General features: G+C 34.8%; 1 protein-coding gene across 6 annotated transcripts in view; it reads right to left on the bottom strand.

Moving 5' to 3' along the window:
* CNTLN (centlein) overlaps positions 1-26586 on the bottom strand; it is a 366460-nt gene that overhangs the window by 197403 nt on the left and 142471 nt on the right. For all 6 annotated transcript variants that reach the window (XM_082467994.1, XM_082467993.1, XM_082467992.1 and 3 more), the window contains exons 7-8: positions 26038-26196; positions 15398-15592 (exon numbers count right to left, since the gene is read on the bottom strand). In XM_082467994.1, coding sequence (XP_082324120.1) covers positions 15398-15592; positions 26038-26196 — 354 coding nt within the window. The remainder of the gene's footprint in view (positions 1-15397; positions 15593-26037; positions 26197-26586) is intronic.

Raw genomic sequence — 26586 nt, 5'->3', positions numbered from 1 at the left:
AAATATATATATGCACCTAACAGCAGAGCCCCAAAATGTGTGAATCAAAAATGGACAGAACTGAAGAATGAAATAGACAAATAATAAAGGGTAGAGCAACGAGACAGAAGACAGGCAAAAAAATGCAAGACTTGAAGAACACTGCAAGCCAAACAGACCTCACAGACAATTAGGACACTCCACCCAATAAAAGTAGAATATACATTCTAGTCAAGAATTTAGTAGATGGTTGAAACATCAGACTACCCATAACAGAAGAGAGAATGAATGAACTGAAGAAAGCATCAAGGTTGAAGCAAAGAGAAAAAAACCTTCGAAAATATTAAAGAGTCAAAAGCTACATGGCACATGCTGGAAAGGTCTAATATGTAATCGAAATCTCACAAGGACAAGAGAGAAAGAATATGCAGAAGCCATATTTGAAGAAATATTTAGCAAGAATTTTCCAAGAATGAGGAATAGCATATAAAGAAAAAAAACTTTATGAACTTGAAAGCACAAAAAAACCAGAAACACCACCACACTTAGAGAAATCATATAAAAACTGCTGAAAACCAAAAACAGAGAAAACATAAAAAGTAGTCAGAGAATGGACATATTACTTTCAAAGGAGAAAGAGAGAGATGACTTCTCAACTCAAAGTATGGAAGCCAGAAGACAATGCATATTATCTTAAAAAAAAAAAAAGAAAAGAAAAAAAGATTCTGCAATTCTAACCACCTGAAAATACCATTCAGAAATGAAGGCAAAAAAGGCATTCTCTGATAAATATAAAATGAGAGAATTCACTGTCAGCAGACCCTCACTAAAAGAAATACTAAAAAAAGTGCTTAATGCAGAAGGCAAAAGATCCTAGAGGGAAACACAGAATTGCAGAAAAGAATGAAGAGCTTTTAAAGGGATAAAAATTCTCAGTAAATACTGATTTTTAAATAATAATAATGGCTTACAGAGTAAAAATATATGTAGGATTAAAATGTAAGATAACAATAGCAAAAATAGGTGAGGAGATAAAGCAGTTAGAATGAATTAAGTTCCTTCCAGTGTATGAAAAATTAAATACACTCTAAAGTAAGTTAAGTAAGTTAGTTAAAATACACTAAAAAGTCAAAGACTGGGAAGCTCCATTTACAATAATAGCTGAGTAGATTTCTATCAGATTAAGTCTCCCGCATATAACTATTTCATTTCTGAGCAAAATATAAAAACAACTACCTGAAGGTAACAGAGAATGATCAAACACAGGAAAAATTTGGACAAGAATTGATACTGGGAAAACAGAAGAGCCTAAGTAAGTTTCCCATTTTTGTGAATTTTTATCTGAGAGAGGCTCATAACAGACATGATGTGGGGAGATTAAAATTCCAATAGTAACTTGCAGTTTTACTGGCTTGAAGAACTATAGGACAAAGTTCAGGCCTACCACTACAGCTACAAAAAATGAAAATTCTGGAAGGGTGACAGCCGAACTATGACTGACAACTGAAGTAGTCATGCAGTGGGCAGACCTCTAAGCAATCCAGATAAGGTTAGAAGAACTTAAAAGCAACTTAGCTGTTCCCACCTGAAGGAAATCAGGGCTTGGAGTTTACATCTAACTTATTTAAATTCAAGAGACAGAGGAGGGGGAGAAAAAGAAAAAGTTAGTTCAGCACTCATGACTAATATGACAGAAACCAGAGTCTCTAAAAAAATGTTACTATATACACTAAATAATATAAAATTGTTACACAGACAAAACATTAATATATGATGCATATTCAAAGCAAAGGAAACCACTAGTAATTAAATCCAAGAAGACCCAAAAGACAGAATTAAAATATAATAAGTTTAAAGAATCTACTTTAACTATTATAATAGGGACCTAAAGAAAACTATGATTATAAGATACGAACACATAGAAAAACTCCACACATATATACATACTACAATAATGAATCAAATGAAAATTGTAGAACTGAAGTGTACAACATTTGAAGATTAATTCACAGAAAAAGACTTACAGAAAAACTGGAGATAACAGAAATGTCACTTAAATTGAATAAAAATTAACATAAATTATCTAAAGAATGTAAATTAAAAGATTGAAAACAATAAAGAGAGACTCATCGGGCTTTGGGGTAACACTGAAGAGTCTAACATAAGTGAAATGGGAATCTCAAAAGGAGAAGAGAGAGAAGTCAGAAAAATGTTTCAGAAAGTAATGTCAAAAATTTCCTCAATTCAGTAAAAAATATATTATTTACAAAAATCAAGAAGCTCATCAGAATTCCCAGGAGAGAGGGACCTTCAAGATGGCAGAGGAGTAAAACATGGAGATCACCTTCCTCCCCACAAATACACCAAAAATACACCTACATGTGGAACAACTCCTACAGAACACCTACTGAACGCTGGCAGAAAACCTCAGACTTCCCAAAAGGCAAGAAAATCCCCACGTACCTGGGTAGGGCAAAAAAAAAAGAAAAAACAGAGACAAAAGAATAGGGACAGGACCTGCACCTACTGGGAGGGAGCTGTGAAGTCGGAAAAGCTTCCACACACTAGGAAGCCCCCTACACTGGCAGAGATGGGGGGGTAGGCAGGGGGTAAGCTTCGGAGCCACAGAGGAAAGTGCAGCAACAAGGGTGCAGAGGGCAAAGTGGAGAGATTCTTGCACAGAGGATCAGGGCCGACAATCATTCACCAGCCTGAGAGGCTTGTCTGCTCACCAGCTGGGGAGGATGGAGGCTGGGAGCTGAGGCTCCAGCTTCAGAGGTCAGATCCCAGGGAGTGGACGGATTGGCTGCGTGAACACAGCTGAAGGGGGCTAGTGCTCCACAGCTACCTGGGAAGGAGTCTGCAAAAAAGTCTGCACCTGCATAAGAGGCAAGAGACCACTGTTTTCCGGTGCGCAAGGAGAGGGGATTCCTTCCCCATCTGCCCACAGAAGGCGAGCACCACCTAAGCGAATTCCAGAGATGGGCGCGAGCCACGGCTTTCAGCTCGGACCCCAGAGACAGGCATCAAACGCTAACGCTGCTGCTGCAGCCACCAAGAATCCTGCGTGCAAGCACACAACACTATCCACACCACCCACCCCAGGAGCCTGTGCAGCCCGCCACTGCCAGGGTCCCATGATCCAGAGACAATTTCCCCAGGAGAACACATGGTGCGCCTCAGGATGGTGCAATGTCACACAGGCCTCTGCTGCCACAGGCTCGCCTAGCATTCCAATTATAACTACTGTTCCCCTCCCACTCCCCAGCCTGAATGAGCAAGAACCCCTAATAAGCCGCTGCTCTAACCCCCTCCTGTCTGGGCAGGAACCAGACGCCTGAGGGCAACCTACACGCAAAGGTGGGGCCAAAACCAAAGCTGAACCCCAGGAGCTGTGCGAACAAAGAAGAGAAAGGGATATTTCTACGTGCAGCATCAGGAGCAGCGGATTAAATGCCCACAATCAATGTGATGTACCCTGCATCTGTGGAATAGCTGAATAGACAATGAATCATCCCAAGATTGTGGCGGTGGACTTTGGGAGCAATGGTACACTTGGGGTTTGCTGTCTGTGACTGAATTGTTTCTTATTTTTAGGTTTATCTCAGTTTAGTTTTTAGCATTTGTTATCGTTGGTGTATTTGTTTATTGGTTTTGTTGCTCTCTTTTTTCTTAATTATTATTATTTTTAATTTTTTAATTTTAACAATTTTTAAAATTTACTTCTTTATTTATTATTTTATTTATTTATTTATTTTCTTTCTTTTTTCCCTCCCTTTTCTTCTGAGCCGTGTTCCTGAAAGGGTCTTGGTGCTCCAGCCTGGTGTCAGGCCTGAGCGTCTCAGGTGGGAGAGCTGAGTTCAGGACACTGGAGTACTAGAGACTTCCCTGCCTGACGTAATGTCAATCGGCGAGAGCTCTCCCACAGATCTCTGTCTCAATGCTAAGACCCAGCTCCACCCAACGGCCAGTAAACTCCAGTGCTGGACGCCCTATGCCAAGCAACTAGCAAGACAGGAACACAACCCCACCCATTAGCACAGAGGTTGCCTAAAATCATAATAAGTCCATAAACACCAAAAAACACACTACCGGACACAAACCTGCCCACCAGAAAGACAAGATCAACCCCAACCACCAGAACACAGGCACCAGTCCCCTCCACCAAGAAGCCTACAGAAGCCACTGAAACTACCTCACCCACTAGGGGCAGAAACCAAAAACAACGGCAACTACGAACCTGCAGCCTGTGAAAAGGAGACACCAAACACAGTAAATTAAATAAAACGAGAAAACAGAGAAATATGCAGCAGATGAAGGAGCAAGGTAAAAACCCACCAGAACAAACAAATGAAGAGGAAATAGGCAGTCTACCTGAAATAGAATTCAGAGTAATGACAGTAAAGATGATTCAAAATCTTGGAAACAGAATGGAAAAAATACAAGAAATGTTTAACAAGGACACAGAAGAACCAAAGAGCAAACAAACAATGATGAACAACACAATAAATGAAATTAAAAATTCTCTAGAGGGAATCAATAGCAGAATAACTGAGGCAGAAGAACAGATAAGTGACCTGCAAGATTAAATAGTGGAAATAACTGCCATAGAGCAGAATACACAGAAAAGAATGAAAAGAATTGAGGACGTTCTCAGAGACTGCTGGGACAACATTAAATGTATCAACATTCGAATGATAGGGGATCCAGAAAAAGAGAAAAAGAAAGGGACTGAGAAAATATTTGAAGAGATTATAGTTGAAAACTTCCCTAATATGGGAAAGGAAATAGTCAATCAAATCCAGGAAGCACAGAGAGTCCCATATAGGATAAATCCAAGGAGAAACATGCCAAGACACATGTTAATCAAACTATCAAAAATTAAATACAAACAAAAAATATTGAAAGCAGCCAGGGAAAAGCAACAAATAACATACAAGGGAATCCCCATAAGGTTAACAGCTGATCTTTCAGCAGAAACTCTGCAAGCCAGAATGGAGTGGCAGGACATATTTAAAGTGATGAAACGGAAAAACCTACAACCAAGATTACTCTACCTAGCAAGGATCTCATTCAGATTTGATGGAAAAATTAAAACCTTTAAAGACAGGTAAAAGCTATGAGAATTCAACAACACCAAACCGGCTTTACAACAAATGCTAAAGGAACTTCTCTAGGCAGAAAACACAAGAGAGGGAAAAGACCTACAACAACAAACCCAAAACAATTAAGAAAATGGTAATAGGAACATATATATTGAATAATTACCTTAAATGTAAATGGATTAAATACTTCAACCAAAAGACACAGACTGGCTGAATGGATACAAAAACAAGACCCGTGTATACGCTGTCTACAAGGGACCCACTTCATAACTAGGGATACACACAGACTGAAAGTGAGTGGATGGAAAATGATATTCCATGCAAATGGAATTCAGAAGAAAGCTGGAGTAGCAATTCTCACATCAGACAAAATAGACTTTAAAATAAAGACTATTACAAGAGACAAAGTGGACACTACATAATGATCAAGGGATCAATCCAAGAAAAAGATATAACAATTGTAAATATTTATGCACCCAACATAGGAGCACCTCAATACATAAGACAAATGCTAACAGCCATAAAAGGGGAAATAGACAGTAACACAATAACAGTAGGGGACTTTAACACCCCACTTTCACCAATGGACAAATCACCCAAAATGAAAATAAATAAGGAAACACAAGCTTTAAATGACACATTAAACAAGATGGACTTAATTGATATTTATAGGACAGTCCATCCATAAACAACAGAATACACTTTCTTCTCTAGTGCTCATGGAACATTCTCCAGGATAGATCATATTTTGGGTCACAAATCAAACCTTGGTAAATTTAAGAAAATTGAAACCATATCAAGTATCTTTTACCAACCACAACACTATGAGACTAGATATCAATTACAGGAAAAACACTGTAAAAAATACAAACACATGGAGGCTAAACAATATACTACTAAATAACCAAGAGACAACTGAAGAAATCAGAGGAAATCAAAAAATACCTAGAAACAAATGACAATGAAAACATGACGACCCAAAACCTATGGGATACAACAAAAGCAGTTCTAAGAGGAAAGTTTATAGCAATACAATCCTACCTCAAGAAACAAGAGAAATCTCAAATAAACAACCTAACCTTACACCTAAAGCAGTTAGAGAAAGAAGAACAAAAAAAATCCCCAAAGATAGCAGAAGGAAAGAAATCATAAAGATCAGATCAGAAATAAATGAAAAAGAAATGAAGAAAACACTAGCAAAGATCAATAAAACTAAAAGCTAGTTCGTTGAGAAGATAAAGAAAATTGATAAACCATTAGGACTTCTCTGGTGGCACAGATGGTTAAGAATCCGCCTGCCAATGCAGGAGACATGGGTTTGAGCCCTGGTCTGGGAAGATCCCACATGCCGCGGAGCAACTAAGCCCGTGTGCCACAACTACTGAGCCTGTGCTCTACAGCCTGCGAGCCACAACTACTGAGCCTGTGTGCCACAACTACTGAAGCCTGCGTGCCTATAGCCCATGCTTCACAACAAGAGAAGCCACCACAATAAGAAGGCCGCACACCGCAACAAAGAGTAGCCCCCGCTCACTGTAACTAGACAAAGCCCGCGCACAGCAATGAAGACCCAGTGCAGCCAAAATAATAAATAATAAATCAATAAATAAAACCTTAAAAAAAACTGATAAACCACTAGCCAGACTCATCAAGAAAAAAGGGGAGAAGACTCAATAAACAAATTAGAGATGAAAAAGGAGAAGTAACAACTGACACTGCAGAAATACAAAGGATCATGAGAGATTACTACAAGCAACTATATGCCAATAAAATGGACAACCTAGAAGAAATGGACTTCTTAGAAAAGCACAACCTTCCCAAACTGAACCTGCATGAAATAGAAAATATAAACAGACCAATCACAAGTAATGAAATTGAAACTGTGATTAAAAATCTTCCAATGAATAAAAGCCCAGGACCAGATGGCTTCACAGGCAAATTCTATCAAACATTCAGAGAAGAGCTAACACCTATCCTCTCAAACTCTTCCAAAATATAGCAGAGGGAGGAACACTCCCAAACTCATTCTACAAGGCCAACATCACCCTGATACCAAAACCAGATAAAGATGTCACAAAAAAGAAAACTACAGGCCAGTAACACTGATGAACATAGATGCAAAAATCTCCAACAAAATACTAGCAAACAGAATCCAAAAGCACATTAAAAGGATCATACACCATGAACAAGTGGGGTTTCTCCCAGGGATTCAAGGATTCTTAAAAATACAGAAATCAATCAATGTGATACATCATATTAAAAAATTGAAGGATAAAAACCATACGATCATCTGAACAGATGAAGAAAAAGCTTTCAATGAAATTCAACACCCATTTATGATAAAAACTCTGCAGAAAGGAGGCACAGAGGAAAGCTACCTCAACATAATAAACGCCATGACAAACCCACAGCCAACATCGTTCTCACTGTGAAAAACTGAAACCATTTCCCATAAGATCAGGAACAAGACAAGGTTCCCCACTCTCACCACTTTATTCAACATAGTTTTGGAAGTTTTAGCCACAGCAATCAGAGAAGACAAAGAAATAAAAGGAATCCAAATCGGAAAAGAAGAAGTAAAACTGTCACTGTTTGCAGATGACATGATACTATACATAGAGAATCCTAAAGATGCTACCAGAAAACTACCAGAGCTAATAAACAATGAATCTGGTAAAGTAGCAGGATACAAAATTAACACACAAAAATCTCTTGCATTCCTATACACTAATGATGAAAAATCTGAAAGAGAAATTAAGGAAACAACCCCATTTACCACTGCAACAAAAAGAATCAAGTACCTAGGAATAAACCTACCTAAGGAGACAAAAGATCTATATGCAGAAAACTATATGACACTGATGAAAGAAATTAAAGATGATCCAAACAGATGGAGAGATATACCATGTTCTTTTATTGGAAGAATCAACATTGTGAAAATGACTATACTACCCAAAGCAATCTACAGATTTAATGCAATCCTTATCAAATTGCTAATGGCATTTTTCAAAGAACTAGAACAAAAAATTTCACAATTTGTATGGAAACACAAAAGACCCCAAGTAGCCAAAGCAATCTTGAGAAAGAAAAATAGAGCTGGAGGAATCAGGCTCCTGGACTTCAGACTATACTACAAAGCTACAGTAATCAAGACAGTATAGTACTGTCACAAAAACAGAAATATAGATCAATGGAACAGGATACAAAGCCCAGAGATAAACCCTTGCACATATGGTTACCTTATTTTTTACAAAGGAGGCAAGAATATACAATGGAGAAAAGAAAGCCTCTTCGATAAGTGGTGCAGGGAAAACAGGACAGCTACATGTAAAAGAATGAAATTAGAACACTTCCTAACACCATACACAAAAACAAACTGAAAATGGATTAAAGACCTAAATGTAAGGCCAGACACTATAAAACTCATAGAGGAAAACATAGGCAGAACACTCTATGACATAAATACAGCAAGATCCTTTTTGACCACCTCCGAAAGTAAGAGAAATAAAACCAAAAATAAACAAATGGGACCTAATGAAACGTAAAAGCTTTTGCACAGCAAAGGAAACCATAAACAACATGAAAAGACAACCCTCAGAATGGGAGAAAATATTTGCAAATGAATCAACGGACAAAGGATTAATCTCCAAAATATATAAACAGCTCATGCAGCTAAATATTAAAAAAACAAACAACCCAATCCAAAACTGGGCAGAAGACCTAAACAGACATTTCTCCAAAGAAGACATACAGATGGCCAAGAAGCACATGAAAAGCTGCTCAACATCACTAATCATTAGAGAAATGCAAATCAAAACTACAATGAGGTATTCACCTCACACTGGTCAGAATGGCCATCATCAAAAAATCTCAAACAATAAATGCTGGAGAGGGTGTGGAGAAAAGGGAACCCTCTTGCACTGTTGGTAGGAATGTAAATTGAGACAGCCACTATGGAGAACAGTATGGAGGTTCCTTGAAAACCTAAAAATAGAACTACCAAATGACCCAGCAATCTCACTACTGGGCATATACCCTGAGAAAGTCATAATTCAAGAAGAATCATGTATCACAATGTTCATTGCAGCAGTATTTACAATAGCCAGGACATGGAAGCAACCTATGTGTCCACTGACAGATGAATGGATAAAGAAGATGTGGAACATATATACAACGGAATATTACTCCACCAGAAATAGAAACGAAATTGACTTATTTGTAGTGAGGTGGATGGACCCAGAGTCTGTCATATGGAGTGAAGTAAGTCAGAAAGAGAAAAACAAATACCATATGCTAACACATATATAAGGGATCTAAAAAAAAAATGGTTCCGATGAACCTAGGGGCAGGACAGGAATAAAGATGCAGATGTAGAGAATGGACTTGAGGACACGGGGAGGGGGAAGGGTAAGCTGGGATGAAGTGAAAGAGTAGCACTGACATATATACAGTACCAAATGTAAAATAGATAGCTAGTGGGAAGCAGCTGCATAGCACAGCAAGATCAGCTCAGTGCTTTGTTACCACCTAAAGGGGTGGGATAGGTAGGGTGGGAGGGAGATGCAAGAGGGAGGGGATATGAGGATATATGTATACATATAGTTGATTCACTTTGTTATACAGCAGAAACTAACACAATATTGTAAAGCAATTATACTCCAATAAAGATGTTAAAAAATTTTTTTTAATCCCCAGGAAATAGAAATAGAATCTGGATAATAAATAAAGTCTAACCTTTAAAAAAAAAAAAAAAAAAGAAGCTTATCAAACTGCAAGAAGGATGACTACAATGAAAATCATACTTGGGAACATCATAATTAAAGTGCTTAAAACCAAAGGTTAAATATTGAGGAAAAAAGCCAGCCAAAACTGACACATCACATTTAAGTGAACAATGAAACAAATTCCCAGTGATACTGTGAGAAACAGTGGAGTGCAGAAGACAGAAAAGTGATGTTTTTAAATTGCTTTTAAAAAATATATAAACAGTCAATTAATCCAGAAAAAGGAAGGAAATGGGAACAGAGGAACAGAAAATAGGACAAATGGAAAACAAATGGTAAGATGGTACACCTAAACCCAACCATATTAATAATTAAATTTAAGTGCACTAATGCTGCAATGAAAAGGAAGAAATTGTCAGAATGAATAAAAAACAGAATCTTACTCTGTACACTTTAAATATTAAGACACCTATAGTTGGAAATTTAAAGAATAAGAAAAAGGTAATCTCCCATGGAAAATGTAACCATTAAAGAGACTGACTAGCTATATTAACATCATAAAATTGGATTTCAAGTCAACAGAATATTATTATAGTTAAAAGTGACATTTTACAATAGCAAAGGGTTCAATTAATTAGAAAGAAATGACAGTCATAAGTATGTATGCCCCTAATAAAACAGCTTTAAAATACATGAAGCAAAAGTTGACAAAATTAAAGGGAAAACAGAAAAATCTACAACATACTGGAAGATTTTTAACACCTCTCTCAGCAACTGATAGAAAAACTGATTTAAAAACTAAGGATAAAAATCACTAAAGACAGATCTGAACACTGTCAACCACAATGACATAATTAATATTGATATTTAAGGAACACTCCAGCCAATACCTGCAGATTATAAATTATTTTCAGGTATAAATAGTACATTCATCAAAACTATATGCTGGACCATACAACAAGTCTCAATAAATTTCCAAATACAGTAATCTTATAGAACACTATCTCTGACCATAATGGAATTATATTAGAAGTGAATAAAAATAAGATATACAAGGAAAAAACACAAACATTTCAAAAGTAAATAACACATTTTCTAATAACCAAAGGGGCAAAATGAAAATCACAAGGGAAATTAGAAACATTTCTAACTGAATATTTATTTGTAAAGTTGACAAGCTAATACTAAAAGTTCTATAAAAACGCAGTAGAGCAAGAGTCTACAGAGCATCCTTGAAAAAGAACAAAGTGACTTACAGTACCCACATTTCAAGAGGTACTATACAGCGATATGTATTACTGGGTATTTTTCTGGACTCTATTCTGTTATATCAATTATTTTGTCAATCATTACACCAATACCACACCATTTTTTTCATTTTTAGCTTGATAAATAGGTCTCAAAATTGGGTAGTGTAAGTCCTCCAACTTTATTTTTTACTATTTGGTTGGCCAAAAAGTTCGTTTGGGGTTTTCCATAACATCTTATAGAAAAACCGAAATGAACTTTTTGGCCAACCAAATACTTTATTTTGGTCTTTTAGGTCCCTTGCATTTCCCTATACATTTTAGAATTGGCTTGTATTTATCTAAAAACTATAGCTTTCTGGAATTTTGATTGGGATTACATAATAAATAGATCAATTTGGGGAGAAGTGACATTTTGACAACATTGCATCTTCTGATTCATGAACTTGGCCTAGCTGTCCACTTATATATGTCTTTTAATTTCACTCTGCTATGTTTTGTACTTTTCAGTGTATAGGTCCGGGGCATATTTTGTCAAATTTATCCTTAATTATTACACAGGTTTTGATATTCTTATAAGTGGTCTTTTTCGATTTCAATTTCTAATTATTTGTTTCTAATATTTAGATATATAATTGACTTTTGTAAATTGATGGTATCTTGCAACACTGTTAAATTTTCTTACTATTTCTAGTTGTTTCATCATAGATTCAGTACGCTTTGTATACGGACGCTCAGGTTCTGTGAATAAAAAAGTTTTACTTCCTTATTTCTAATTAGCATGATTTTATTTGTTTCTTGCCTTATTGTACTAGTTAGAATCTCCAGTACAATGTTGAATATAACTGACTTGTTCCTTATGTTAGAAGGAGAGCATTCAGTGTTTAATAAGAAAGAAATATGTCTTATACAAACTCTTCTAGTGAAGTAAAAAAGAGAGAATACTTTGCAATTCATAGTAGGACACCAGCATCACCTTGATAAAATCTAACAAGAAACATTCAAGAAAGGAGAAGTACAGCCCAATATCCCTCATAAAGATAGATGTTAAAATCCTAAGAAAAATACTGGCCAATTGAATCCAGCAATATGAAAATAATAAAACATTACAACAAAGTTAGGTTTATTTCAAAGAATACAAAACTGAATTAATAATTGAAAAACAATCAATGTAATAACCATGTTAACAGAATACATGAGAAAAGCCTTAGCATCATCTTAAAAGACACATTGTATACAATCAATACCTGTTCATGAAAAAGCTTTCAAACTATGAATAGATGGGAACTTCCTAATATGATAATTGATATTTACAAAAAAACCCCATGGCATATAGAGTGTTTAAAGGTTAAATACTGTAAGTTTCAAAAAGAAGCAAAACTAATCAATGATGATAGAAGTCAAAACTGGTTACATCATAGGGGTAGCCACTAATTAGGAACATTATGAAGGTTTACTCAATACTGGTAATATTCTACATCTTGATCTGAGTCGTATTTATATGGATGTGTTCTATTTGTGAAATGTCATTGAGTTAAACACTTAAGGTTTGTACACTTTACTATTTGTATGTTACACTTCAATAAAATCGTTTACAAAAAATTTCAAGTGTTTTCATGAACTATAAATTACCCTTAAAGTTATAGTGCTAAGTGCCAACATGGCCAAGACACTTTAAAGAACAGTAAGAAAGTAATCTACCAAATATAAAGACTTACTATGAAGCTATACTGATTAAGATGATGTAACATTATCCAGGAATATAGAGAAAAGAGTCTAGAAAGAAACTCACAAATACACTGAACTAGGATATATGATAGAGGTAGCCCAGCACTACACAAGAAAAAAGGTGGATCATCCAATGGGTTGATTTGGAAAAACTAGCTACTATTTGGGGAAAAATAAATAAATAAAAATGGATCCTTACCTTATACTGTATGTGAAATACAATTCCAAATGAATTATGGACATAAATGACATAAGCAAAGCTTTAAAACTTTTTGAAGGAAACAGAGGTGCAAATATTTCCATATTTGGGGTAGGGAAGAATTTCTTAAATGAGCACTAACTATAAAAGATTAAATTTTCTAAATTAAAATTAAGAATATCTGTTTATATGACATGTTAAAGAAAATGAAAAGACAAGGTACACACTGAGAGAAGATATTTGCCACACATTCAACTTACTAGAGATTAATATCAAGGACATTTAAAGAACTTTTACAAATCAATAAGAAAAAAATCCAGTACAAGAATGGATAAAAGATATAAATAGACATTTTGCAGAGGAAGGCACTCACTTGGCTAGTAATCGTAGGAAATACAACCAAATGCATTGCTGATGTGAGTAAAATTGATGAAAACCACTTTGAAAAATAAGTGACCAGTATTTTGTGAAAGTTTACATTTTCACACCCTAGACCTAGGATTTCCATTCTGAGATAGTTAATCCACAAAAATGCATGCACGTGTGTACTAAGAATCATGTAAAAAATGTCAATTGCAGCATTATTCATAACAGCAAAAAACTGGAAATAACCCTAATACTCATCTACAAATGAATGGACAAGTAGTTATGATATAATCACATATAACAGAATATTTTATATCAGTCAAAATAAATGAAGTTATACCAAACATCATAGATGAATCTTAACACAGTGTTGAGTCAAAATTGCCAAATCCCAGGAAACAACACAATTTGATACATTTTTATAAATGGCAAAACTAAACAATATTCTATTTCCTCATAAATTTATATGAGATAAAACTTTCTAAAAAATAATCAAAATGATAAATAGTTCAGTAGTTACCTCTGGTGAGAGAATCAGGGTACCAGTAAAGGGTGAAGGATACAAGTAGATATAAGTTATTAGTAATTTCCTACCCTTGAATTAGTTGGTGGAACCAACAGTGTTTATTGTAACAAAAAAGTAACTTAATTAAAATAAATATGCATGTAACATAATACTGTGTCATGATACAAATCTTATGACTAATCCAATTCTGTGCACCTGATGTCCAAAAAATGCAATATAATACAATACAAATTTAAAACTTGTCATCTTACGTTTGAGTTGTTAGCAAGACAAAATATGCTGGGTTGAAAAATTGCTGGATCATTAAGGTTAAAGGATCATTAATAAACATTTAAGCTCCCAATTATGTACTTGTGTTAATTTCATTTCTTTAAATTCTAACATTTAAAGAAGTGCTGAGTGCCTTAAAAACAAATAAATTTATAGGAATAAGATTGTTTTATAATACATATTTAGAGATGACAGTTACCTTGAAAATTATCTAAAAGAGGTACCACTGGATATTTTCTATATGACAGGCTCTGCATTTGACATGCATTACCTCATTAATCCTCACAAAACTCTTATGATAAAGATACTATTAATATCAACACTTTATTTGTGAAGAAACTTTGGCTAAAGGGTTAAGAAATTTGCTCAAGTTCACAAAGCTCACAGGCAAAGCTATAATTTGATCCCAGGTTTATTTGAATCCTGAAACTGCATATTTATCTATACATTTGTACTACCTCACTTAATAGGACAAGAATAGGTAGAAAAGTCAATTGATCTGTCCAAAATCATATATCAAGATAGTGATAGGGCTTCCCTGGTGGCGCAGTGGTTGAGAATCTGCCTGCTAATGCAGGGGACACGGGTTCGCACCCTGGTCTGGGAAGATCCCACATGCCGCGGAGCAACTAGACCCGTGAGCCACAACTACTGAGCCTGCACGTATGGAGCCTGTGCTCGGCAACAAGAGAGGCCACGATAGTGAGAGGCCCACGCACCGCGATGAAGAGTGGCCCCCGCTTGCCGCAACTAGAGAAAGCCCTAGCACAGAAACGAAGACCCAACATAGCAATCAAGCAATCAATCAATCAATAAATTAAAACTTTAAAAAAAAAAAAAAAGATAGTGATAGAACTGGGACTAAATGGTATTAACTACCACATACCAGGAATTATGGCAAGTACTTTTATGCGACTTTCTATTCAATACTCTTTTCATTCCATTACCCCATTCAATAAAATGTCTCAAAATGGACATGACCTATTAATTTCCTCTTCATTATCATATATCAACCAAATGTTTCATCCCAATAACTATACCAGATACACCCTGTGTTTCTACATGCATGTCTATATGAATCCACATTGTATATAATATTTATGTCTACAGAGTACAAAAAAATAGCACAGCGTAAATCTGCCACACTTATATTCTAATATATGCAAATTTATTCAATTTTTGTGTTTTAGTCAATTATACTAGAAAATTTAATATGATATTATACTGGGTAACATTTTTAGAAAATGTCTCACCTGTTCTGAGTGGTCTGAATCACATTCTTGAGGTAAAGGATAGAGTGCTCCTTGTGACTCCTGAAGCTTTTCTTTTAATGCAGCGTTTTCCTGCTCTTTTTGAAATAGCTTATCCTGAAGATTAACAACACTTTGTCGGAGCATAGCTTCACTTGATTTTGTGGTTTCAAACCAAATATGTAACTCACTGTAAAGCTGTTTCAAAACATATAACCAAATTTATTAATGATCAATAAAATAGTTATGTCTATACATATATACAAACTTATACATATATATGGTCTATATATGACATACTCATTGCCCTCAAGTTATTTTAATAGTCTAAGAGGAATAACAATATAAAAACATATGGGAAACTAAATGATATAATCACCTACCAATATAAAACTCCAACTGATGTTAAAAAGACAAGATGTTCTATTGGCCAGTTGTAATACAGGGATGCAAACATTTTAAGCTAGCTATATTAATCTTCATGATAAAGAACGGACTTGAACTGAGCCATGATGGTATTATAGAAATTGAATGAAAACAAAAAAGTCATTCTAAAGATAGAAGAAATGTAAAAAAAAATATGTACAGTGGTAGGAAGAAACAGAAAGGGAGAGTAAGATCTATCAGCCTAATTGGATTCAATATATACATTTGAAAGAAAAAAAGAAAAACTTTCATTGACAGTTCCATCTAGTAAAAACTAGCATCTACTGCTAAAGTAGAGGAGGAGCAGCAGAAGGAATAATAAGAGACAAAGCCAGGCAATAAAACTGCAGATGGAATGTAAAGACTCCTGAATGCCAGGTTAAGGAAGATGGATTTATTCCTGTAGAGAACAGGAAATCACTGAAGACCTCGGTCAGAGTGATAAAAACAGAATCAGGGTCCAAAGTGATGACAGATAATTTTAATTTTTTTTAACTGAAGGCAACATGAGTTAAATAAATTTAAAACTAGAGTTTATTAAGACTGTGAGACAGCGTAAGGTATATAACTGGTGGCATACAGTCATATATAGTAAACAATGGTATTCCTCCAATACACACGAACTTACTTGGTGATGAAAATCCTAACTTACGATTGTGAATTAATGAGGCATAATTCAATTTGTGGTAACTGAGTCTGACAAAAAAAAACCAAACCTGATACATATTTGCTGACGACACTTGGAATGTGACCTAAGAATTAACATCTGCTTTTTTAAAAAAAATAAGGCTAATAGTGAGATAGTGAGATCTTATAACAAAAGCAAAATCTCCAAAGACAGAATCTCAAAATTATGTTAATACAGTAGGTTTTTAGGTTTGCTCATCCAAGTCAAGATGGGGAGGATCTTCGATTAGTTGGCCTTGCCTCATGGGAAGAAACTTAACTACAGAAAAGCTGGCAGAGTATTTTTTTGTTCGTATGCTACAGTTTATTTTTTTAAGTTTAAAATTTAAAAAAAGGCTTGTAAAACCTCTTTTTAAATGCTTTTCTTCAGATATATACTTTGTCATAAAAACAAGACCCTCCAAATCACTCCTGTGACATACAATTAGTTCAACATACTTTTTATTTTCTGTAAGGGATTATACCTTCATACTATTATAAATACTTTAAATAACCCATTTCACTTTACAGCCAGTCTAAAAATTGTTTTATAAAGAAAGGGCTGTCTTCATGATTTATAAAGAATTGCAGGATATAAATTTGTACTTTCCCTTCCAACTACCTTTATACCAGGGAATATGTCCAATGTTCTTTCCACAGCTGATACCATTGGATATTCTAGAAGGGAAGAGAGAGGAGGAACCTGACAGCTTTGAGGAACAATGAAGGGATCATAGTGGGCCTTTCAGAGACCTACCTGTGCCATGTTGCTGAGTTTCATGATTGAGTTCAGGGTAGAAAAGGAAAAAGCAAAATCTAAAGACAAGAGCGAAGTTGACTAGAAAGAACTAAAGCTGTGTCCAATAGCATACAGAATCATTTATTCAGTAAAAGATTATTTAAGCCTTCTCCCTCTTATTTATATGCTTTATTAATACTAATCAGCTTTTACCCAATCAGCACAAATCTTTGAAGGAAAATAATAGAACATAATATTATTAAAAAATGTAGTTTTCAAATTATACCTCAATAAAAATTTTTTAAAAAGAATTTACAGATTTCAAATATTTAAGAATCTCACGAACATTAATAAATATTGGCAACACAGTTTCCCTCCCATTGCCCAAGGTGCAGGCATAATGATAGTGTGTCATCAGGAACGAGGACCAATTTCCTAGCCATCAGTATCAAGGATGTGGATACTTTTCTCTTGGGTGCCATGTCTTGGGATCTTCTTTCACAGATGTAAGGCTCCAGGGCCTATTCCTTCATGGACGAAGGCTCTATCTTAATGTCTGTTTTCTTGTCTCTTCTCTTCTCTCCTCTCTTTATTGTTTCCATAAAAATGAAGACTAACAGCTCTCTTCTTGTGTTCTCTACTTGGCCCTCTCTGCCATTAAATTTATGTGGTTGTACTTCCTATTCAGAAGTTGCCCTGGCTTAATCTCATATGACTGGGTGGGCAACTCTAGACATTGAGGCAAGCTCTATCTTTCTCTGAAAATATCCACCCTTCCACCAAGCAGCAGGTGAAAAAGAACTTTAAAAAGCCTGAAACAGGTGATCTAGATCAGCCTTACTCTAGGAATTGGGACAAACTCTATTATTCCTTAGTTCTTACTCAAAATATACATCTCCTACTTGCCCATTTTCTTGATGGCTAATTGGACTTTACTTATTTAATAGCAATCAGACCACTCAGCCGTGGACTTAAAGAAAGCAAAGACAGTCCTCCAGTCATTTTTAATTCTAGGCCCCAGTCCACCAGTAAACTTAGCTAGAAAAGCCTTCAAGAAGTTTGTCTGTCTATTTTTATTTCTAAAGTGTTTTTGGTGACAAAGCCTCAGGATGATAGAATGTTTGTTTCTCTAGAGATCCCACAAGAAGGCAAAGGTTTTGGATGTTCTGGTCCCCTGGTTAGACACCATCTTACTCTCATCCCATTAGTAACAGCAGAGTGAGTCAAAAAATACCTCTCAAGTGAGTCAATTAGGTAATATAACAAATTCATTCATCTGCTTAGGTTTACGCATCCTGATTAGGCATGCTTTTTCTCTATTAGCAATTGCAATTGCTTTCAGAAGTTTTCAGAGAGGCACTTTTCTCTATAATTTCTTTCCTCTAATAGTCCAAAAAGCTGGAATAGATCAGAATCTTTTGCAAGATTCTGGCCTATAAAAATTTAATCATACATTCCCCTATATACTTTAGAAGTACCAATCATTATAATCCATAAGCAATTTATTATGTTTACTATTCTTCATGTTATTTTTTGTCAAAGAATTTAAAGTGAAAAAACACTATAAAGATCTCTAGGGGATAGAAAGCAGGTTATCTCCAGAAATAGCACCCCCAAAGTCCAAGTCCTTTAATTTTCAGGGGCTTAGACTGAAGTACTTTTCTTCTTATATTTTTATTAATGTTGAGGAACAAGATGATATATTATTTACCTTAAAAATTTTGGAAATGAATAAGCTCTGTGACCCAATGACTAATTTGTTTAAAGAATATAATATTCCATTTTTGTAAGTATACTATCTGCTACTCTGATTGAGATAATAAATTTTACAAGTAAAAACTATAACTGTTCACAGCATAAAAATGAGAAGAAAACAATCTGATTTAACATCCAGTTTAAACTAAAAGTATGTATAACCTAACTCCTTATTTTCCTGGATTGATATTAGCTCACATCATGTAATTATCATTAAATAGAACAAAAACTGATAAAATACATATTTAGTACCCCAAACATGTTAGATGGTCTAGAAGTTGAAAATGCTGATACAATTCCTACCTATGTTTAAATCATACACATGTATATAAATGACATCCAAAGGTAGAAAAACTATTAAAACTTAAATAAATGGTTACAGCATGCTCAGGGGAAGAAAACACACTAGTTTATTTATCTTGATGGGTATTTCTCGTCTAGAGGAGCCCTCCACATTATGTTAGGTAATTTTGTGTATGAGACTAATGATTTGTTATGGAGACCTCGAGGAAAATATGACTCACCTCTTTCCTGTGCTCAAATTTTTTTTCTTTTTTCTCTTTACCTTTATCTCCCTTCCTCATTCCCCTTATCCTACCACTGAAGGCAACTATTTTTATCCTTTCAGATAACAAAATAAATACTATGATATAAATCAACTTAATAACTGGGAAAAAAGGAAGGGAAATGAGAGGAAAAAAATGTAGAGAGGAGAATTGAGAGAACAGAGGAAACAGAGAAACTCCATTAGAAACAGTAAATTAAGACCTAACTCTTGAAGAAGTAAACTTAGTAAGAACTGGAAATAAACTATTACTGTAATTCAACTCACCTGAGTCTTACAGCTAGGCCTCAATTATTATTTGGGGATAATATAATTAATTTATGTGAAAATATATTTACAAATCTTAATTTGTAAGTAAACAGTTTCGTTTCATTGTTGCATGGACTACTTGATTACTCTAATTTATTGAAAAAAATCTAGAAAACTACATGTAGAAGAGGAATAAAGACAAGTATTAAGTAAAATGTTCTAGGATTAGAATGAATAATTTGATGTAAATGAACACTGGAAGTCTGAACACTAGCATACTGTTTATTCATGATAAATAATGTAATGTGATCATTCCCAAATTTAAAAATCCTTAACTCCACAGATGATATATTTTAGGGGTGGGGTGGGGGGGTAACAGGTCTAGTAAAAAAAATCTGCAGGTCAAAAAAATCTGTAGGTCAAAAAGTTTAAAGTTGCAACAAAATAGAAGAAACCAAATTTGTACAATCAGAAGAAACAGTGGCTGAAGAATAATGATGGGGGCTCTTTTCACAGAGGATGATAACATGCTGGGCTCCCCTTTCACCAAAAAGAATGTAATGGAATATTTTGAATAACATTTAACTCAGATATCAAAACAAACCCCCAACATTAAAAGTTATTGAGTATTGAAAGAATTTTGAGTAGAATGAATTATGCAAGTTTATAGAATCTATTACAGAACACTAAGGATAAGACCACATTATTCTATGCATAACTGAACTATATATACTGTGGGCTCTATAATAGAGTTTAACATTGTGGGTTTTGGACTCAAGATTACCTACATTTGAATTCTACCACCTGGTAGCTGTTTGATTTTAAACAATACTCTAAGACTCAGTTACTTGATCTATAAAATAATAAGGGATACTAATAATAATATACCACACAGGGCTGGTGTGGGGCTTAAACAGTGGGCAAAAGCCCTTTTCCCAGTGGCTGATACAAAATAAGCTCAATAAATGTTAACCATTATTCATATATGGTTGTTGGAGATGACTTACATTTGTACCTCAGCTTAAATAATATATTTCTAAAATAGTGTGTGTACATGTAAACACACATTCTCCCTGGCTTATAGCACAATTTATGTTATCTTTATTTATGATTATGCTCCAACTGGAAGGCCTTCCAACTTGTATTCTTAGTTTTTCTACATTTTTATACCACTCCAGGACCACTCACTCAAATAGTTAAAAATTAAATGGACTGGAATAGTATTTAAATTAAGATAGAAATATATGCCTGTAAAGTTTAAAAATACTTTAACAATTCAAATAAACATCTATGATTTTTAAATTGCATTATCCAAAGTGGGATAGTGTTGCACATAACTCCTCAAGGTTCAATAATTTAACATTTACTGATCATTTCTCATGTGGTAGGCAGGTCTCCTTCAAACTCCATGATCCTCTGTGCTTTCTTACTATTTAATAACTTAAAAAAGCTATCTTTATGTATGAACTAATTAAGAGTGAACTGTACAACATTAATATAATGTCACTAGCTTTTTCATAAAAGGAACTGTTTCCTAGGGGGGGTGTGTGAGTGAGTGTGTGTGTGTGTGTGTGTGTGTGTGTGTGTGTGTGTGTATGTGTACATATTCAATATTCTCTAATGAATGCTAATAGTCTAAGCTGACAACAAAGAGATGTTTACTGCAGCTTTATTTATAATAGTGAAATATTTAAACAGCATACGTGATCAACACTGGAAAAATGGTTAAATAAGTTATATTAGGGCTTCCAAAATAGTTATATGTCATGATATTGTTTTTATATAACATGAAGTGAAAGATAATTAGGGTAGTCAAGATATATGTTAAAATGCATTTAAAAACCTAAAAGGAAATACTCAAAATGTTAATGGTATTTGCCTCTGGAAGATGGAAGTATACAGTAAAGATTTTTTCCTGTGTTTTTATGGATAACTATTTACCCACAGACTACCAATGAAATATTAACTATAATGTCTACTAACTGTAGGCAAAATTTACGAAGTATAAATAAGTAATCATGAACTTTTGAATTAAGTCTAGTTGAACATACTAATGAAAACCTTAGGAGCAACTTCAAGGATCTAATATAATATCAAAATTAAAATGCTACCATTAGAATTATAAGTTCAGAATGAGTATCAAGTTAAAAATCAGTGAAGTTCTCCTCTCCAACCCCCACCCCTTGAGAGGTAACTTTTGACGAACAAATAGAAGGAAAAGGGAGTTCAAACTTCGGGGGGAAAGAGAAAAAAATAGAGCAAATACAAGGAAAACTAAGCCAGTTCTCTAAAGCAGCAGATCTGCTTGCTTTTTTCTTTTTGCCTCCATGCTGTTCATAAGCACACCATATTGGCATCACATCTCTCATTATTGTCCATGATCGTTCTTGGAGGGGACAGTCATGATCCTGGGGGAAGGTTTACATGGTTTCAAAAAGTATCCCAGATCAAAGTTCAGGTTATGACACGTTCTCCAAATAGGAGCGTATTAGCTCTACCTCTCCAAATTTAGTAAAAGCACTAACTGACTAGGGAATTTATGGCTTCAGCTATAGTTCATGTAGAAGAGTTATGGGAAATTTCTCTCACTGATGTCTTCTTATCTTCTCAGAATAAACATTATTAATATCACTTCATCAAAGAGTCTTTTTTATCCCTAAACTAGGAACCTGCCCCAGCTATGTTCCCAAACTTCCTACTACTGTTAGAACATGCATCATTCTTACACCTCCTATTTAATGTCTGTTATCAAATAGATTTTTAAGCTGTGAGAGGTGAAGAATAAAGGTAGTAAAAAGGTCATCTATGCAGATAACTGGGGGAAGAGATTTCAGGCAGTGGAACCAAGTGCACAGACCTTGAGGGTGAAGAATACCTGGTATGTTCAAGTGAAAAAACAAGTTAAATGTGGCCAAAGCAGAGAGATTAAGAAGCTAAGGCAAAGATGAGATCAGAGAGGTAATGCAGAGCCAGATCACGTAGAGTCTCACAGGTTGTAGTAAGGACTTCGGCTTTTACTTTTAATCAGACAAGAAACCAATGGGGGGAATTTAAGAGAGGAATGACCTGATTTGACTTACTAAGTTTTAGCAAGAACATTCTGGCATCTATGTTGAGAATAAACTCAAAGTGGGTAAGGTCAGGAGCAAAGAAACAAAGTAGGAAACTACTGCAATCATTCAGGTAATACAAGTTAGTGGTCACAGCAGGGGTAGTGGGAAGTAGTAGGATTCCAGACACCCTCTGAAGGCAGAGCAGACAACAGCTTAGTTTTGAACATGTGCTATCTGAGATGCCCGTTAGGCATCAAGTTAAAAGATGCTAAGTAGGCGATTAGATATACTCTTTCCTAGAGTTCAGGGAAGAGATCCAGAGCAGATAATCAAATCTGGGAGTCATCAGCATATACAGTATGATTTTGAAAGCCTAGGTGAGTAGCTAAAATCACCTAGCATATGAATTTTAACAGAGGGAAAAAAAGAGGCCCTAAGATTTTGGCTTGGAACATTTTAACATTTAGAGGACAGGGTGACTAGGGAAGACTAGAAACAGAAAAGAAACAGCTAGAAACTGAAAGAAGAAAACCACACAACTGTGATATGCTGTAAGCCAGGAGGAAAAAAAAGGTTTCAAAGGATAGAGTCATCAACTGTGACAGTGTTGCTGGTAAGTGAGGTAAGATGAAGACTGCTAGAAGATTACTGAATTCAGCAATATGGGAGTCACAAATGATTCTGCAAAGAGAAATTTTAGTGGCGTGAAAGGGGCAAAAACTTGATTGGAATAGGTTCAAAAGAGAATGGAAGAAGAGAACTTTGAGACAAGTTAGCTCTTGCAAGGAATATTGCTGGAAAAGGAGAGAAAGGAAGGGAAAGAAAGGAATATAGTAAGGTCAAGACAGGTTTTTTGTTGTTGCTTAATTGTTTTGTTCTTCCATGCAGATCAGAGACACAACAGCATATTTTTATGTGGTTAGAAATGATCCAGTAGGGAAAACTGACGCCGTGGAAGAGATGAGGAACAACCTCCTTCTGAAGTTTATAATAAAAAGTTGAGGAGGGAGACCTCAGTAATCATCAAATTATACTCTGGTAAATCCACGCTGTACTTTACATGTTTCTGTTGGAGCATGGGGAGGAGGAGGAGAGCAAGAGCTATACGTACTGTCATGGAAATATACCCAAGGCATATTATCTGAAAACAGCAAGTTAAAGAACAGTAAGTATGGGATAAATTAATTAATATTAAAAATGTAAGATACCTAGATTGGTGATATGTGTATATGTACACAGACACAGTATATAATGCATGAAAAGGTCTGGAATGACTACTCAGACTATTACCCCTGGGGAGGGGAATGAAATGAACTGGGATGAGCGGAAGAGAACTCAAATCTGTTATATCAGCATTATCAGTACTTCTATATCATTTCAATTTTTTATAATAATATATTCATGTAATTCTTATATAATTAAAAAGATGAAATAATTTTAAAATATTCTGTTCTTCTAGAGGAACTCTAGGATACACTCTCAAATATTAAGAGCAGTAAAGTCTAGGGCAAGGGCTTCAGGCAGGAGGGCAGAGAACTTTATTTTTTTATATGCTTCTGAATTTTTTGAAAATTTATCACAAGCATGTATTACTCTGGTAATAATCACTTCAAATAAAAATGTTTAATTATTCAGTTGTTTGAAATGACATAGAATCTACAAAAGTTCTCAGGTAGTGTATTAAAAAAATGGTTGCTCTCTGCAAAGGCTGCTAAGGAGGATCAACCAAAAACTAGAATTAAGGCTGAAACAATTTATCTTAAATTTTAAGTTAAGCAAGGCTGAAAAAGGAATCTTAGAACAAAAGACTGAAAAAGTAAATAGCAAAGGAAACACTGCCTTTTTCTTCCACCTTACCAAGTTCCCTCTTGCTAACTGAGAGGAGAAACAGCAAAAGTATTTGCACATGAGAGAAAAGAGTTATGAACTTTAACAACAAGCAACCCTAAAGACATATTTTAATATAACTTGCCATGGGTTAGGGACTTTCAAGCAAAAATCAAGAAAGAAGAAGAAATGTTTGCATTAAATACCTACACAGTGAAAAAGAGAAAAGAATTAAAGTTACTAATAAGGTCCAATTTTTCAAGTCAATTTAGCAACGGAGTCTGGTTTAGAAACAAAAGCATAATGGGCAATCCCACCATATAAAACAAAAAGGTGGAGCTGTTCTATTCAAAGTGGAGAGAATGGACACTACCCTGATGCTTGGTGTCATCCTCGTCCTGAGAGAAACTCAAAGGAAACACAGAATTTAGTCAAGAAACCACAGTTACAAAGCATCATTTGAAAGTATGTGTTTAAAGTTTACTTAATAGTTATTTATTTCAAATTAATTATAGATGTTGAATTTTCACAGTGCTTTTTTAGGAGAAGAGTAAGTTTAGACAGAAATAATCTAATCCCCAAATAACACAGACTGCACCATTTAACCTCTCTAAGCCTTGGCTGCCTCAACTATTAAGAGGAAATAACATCAATCTCATAGGGTTGATCTGTGTAGAAAATAAATTATTTCTATAAATATGTACACCACACAAAACATAAAGAATTCAATAAAAGTGTTTTTTAATTACTAGCTGTAATTATTGTTGCTGTGTCAGCATACCTAAATAGCTGGGTAAGCCTTCTGGAGGGGATCCTTAAACAATTGTAAAGTAAAATGACTACTTAAAAGAAACACACAAAATAAAGAGAGAAAAATCCTTGAAAAATATTGATCCTAAATACCTCATCAGCATACCCATTTGTGTTTGTGCAGATTTGCCAATAAAATAATGTGCAAATTCTATAACTGAAAGACTGCTTTAGGTCATAAACTAGAATCATACTTGTTGAATAATTTCTCACTATAGAAGGCTGAATAATCCCATTCTCCAAATCCTTCCTGGTTTGAGGACTACAGTCCTAGTATGTTTCATAGTAGATATCAAAACTCCAATTTATAAAAACAATATCCTACAGAATAAATTTGCATGTATATTTTGAATGTTTCAGCCTAACAGCCATAAAAAACACTCACATAATTTTGAATATTACCAAATTGAATCATATTTCATTTTTAAGTTTGAAGAAGCAATATAAAAGGGAGTAATAAAGTAATATTGAAATGTGCAAAAATTTGAATTCTATATATTTTTATAAGTTCACACATATAAATTTACATTTTTATGACAGAATAAAAGCATACTTTTTGATACGATATACTTTCAGCTGTGTGAGCATCTTCCTGGTTCCTCAGTACCTTCTGTGTGTCCATATTCAGAAGCTGAAGCTGCTGGATCAGTTCTGCTTGCTGTGCTGTATGCGCACTGTTCTGTTTGTACAGATTCTGCAGCTCCTGCAACTCCTTTCTGTGCAAAGCAAGCAATAAATAGAGAGAAGCATGAATAAAGATCATCTTAGTTAAATAATTTTGTTCATCTAAAGTTATACATCGGCCTCCAGTTTTTTCATCTATTATTTTTTACTGCAGGCAAACATATTAATAAGAGAAATAATATATGAAGTATTTAATATTTATCACATACACCTACAAAGTATTGATAGAACTACTATGACTTTCAAAGCCAAACACTTGCCAATTTTCTTTTATAGCTTGATAGTAATAAAAACCCTGGATATACAGTCACACTACCACCTTCTTATTGAAATTAAGTTACACTTCAGTTCCAAGAATTAATAAGCACTGATGCCAACTATCAGATAGTTCTGAATACAGGGTAACTCAACCTTTCAT

This window comes from Balaenoptera physalus, assembly GCF_965194825.1.
Source record: "Balaenoptera physalus genome assembly, chromosome: 7".
NCBI lineage: Eukaryota > Metazoa > Chordata > Mammalia > Artiodactyla > Balaenopteridae > Balaenoptera > Balaenoptera physalus.
The sequence above is the reverse complement of the archived record's forward strand: the minus strand, read 5'-3'. Positions and strand labels throughout refer to the sequence as shown.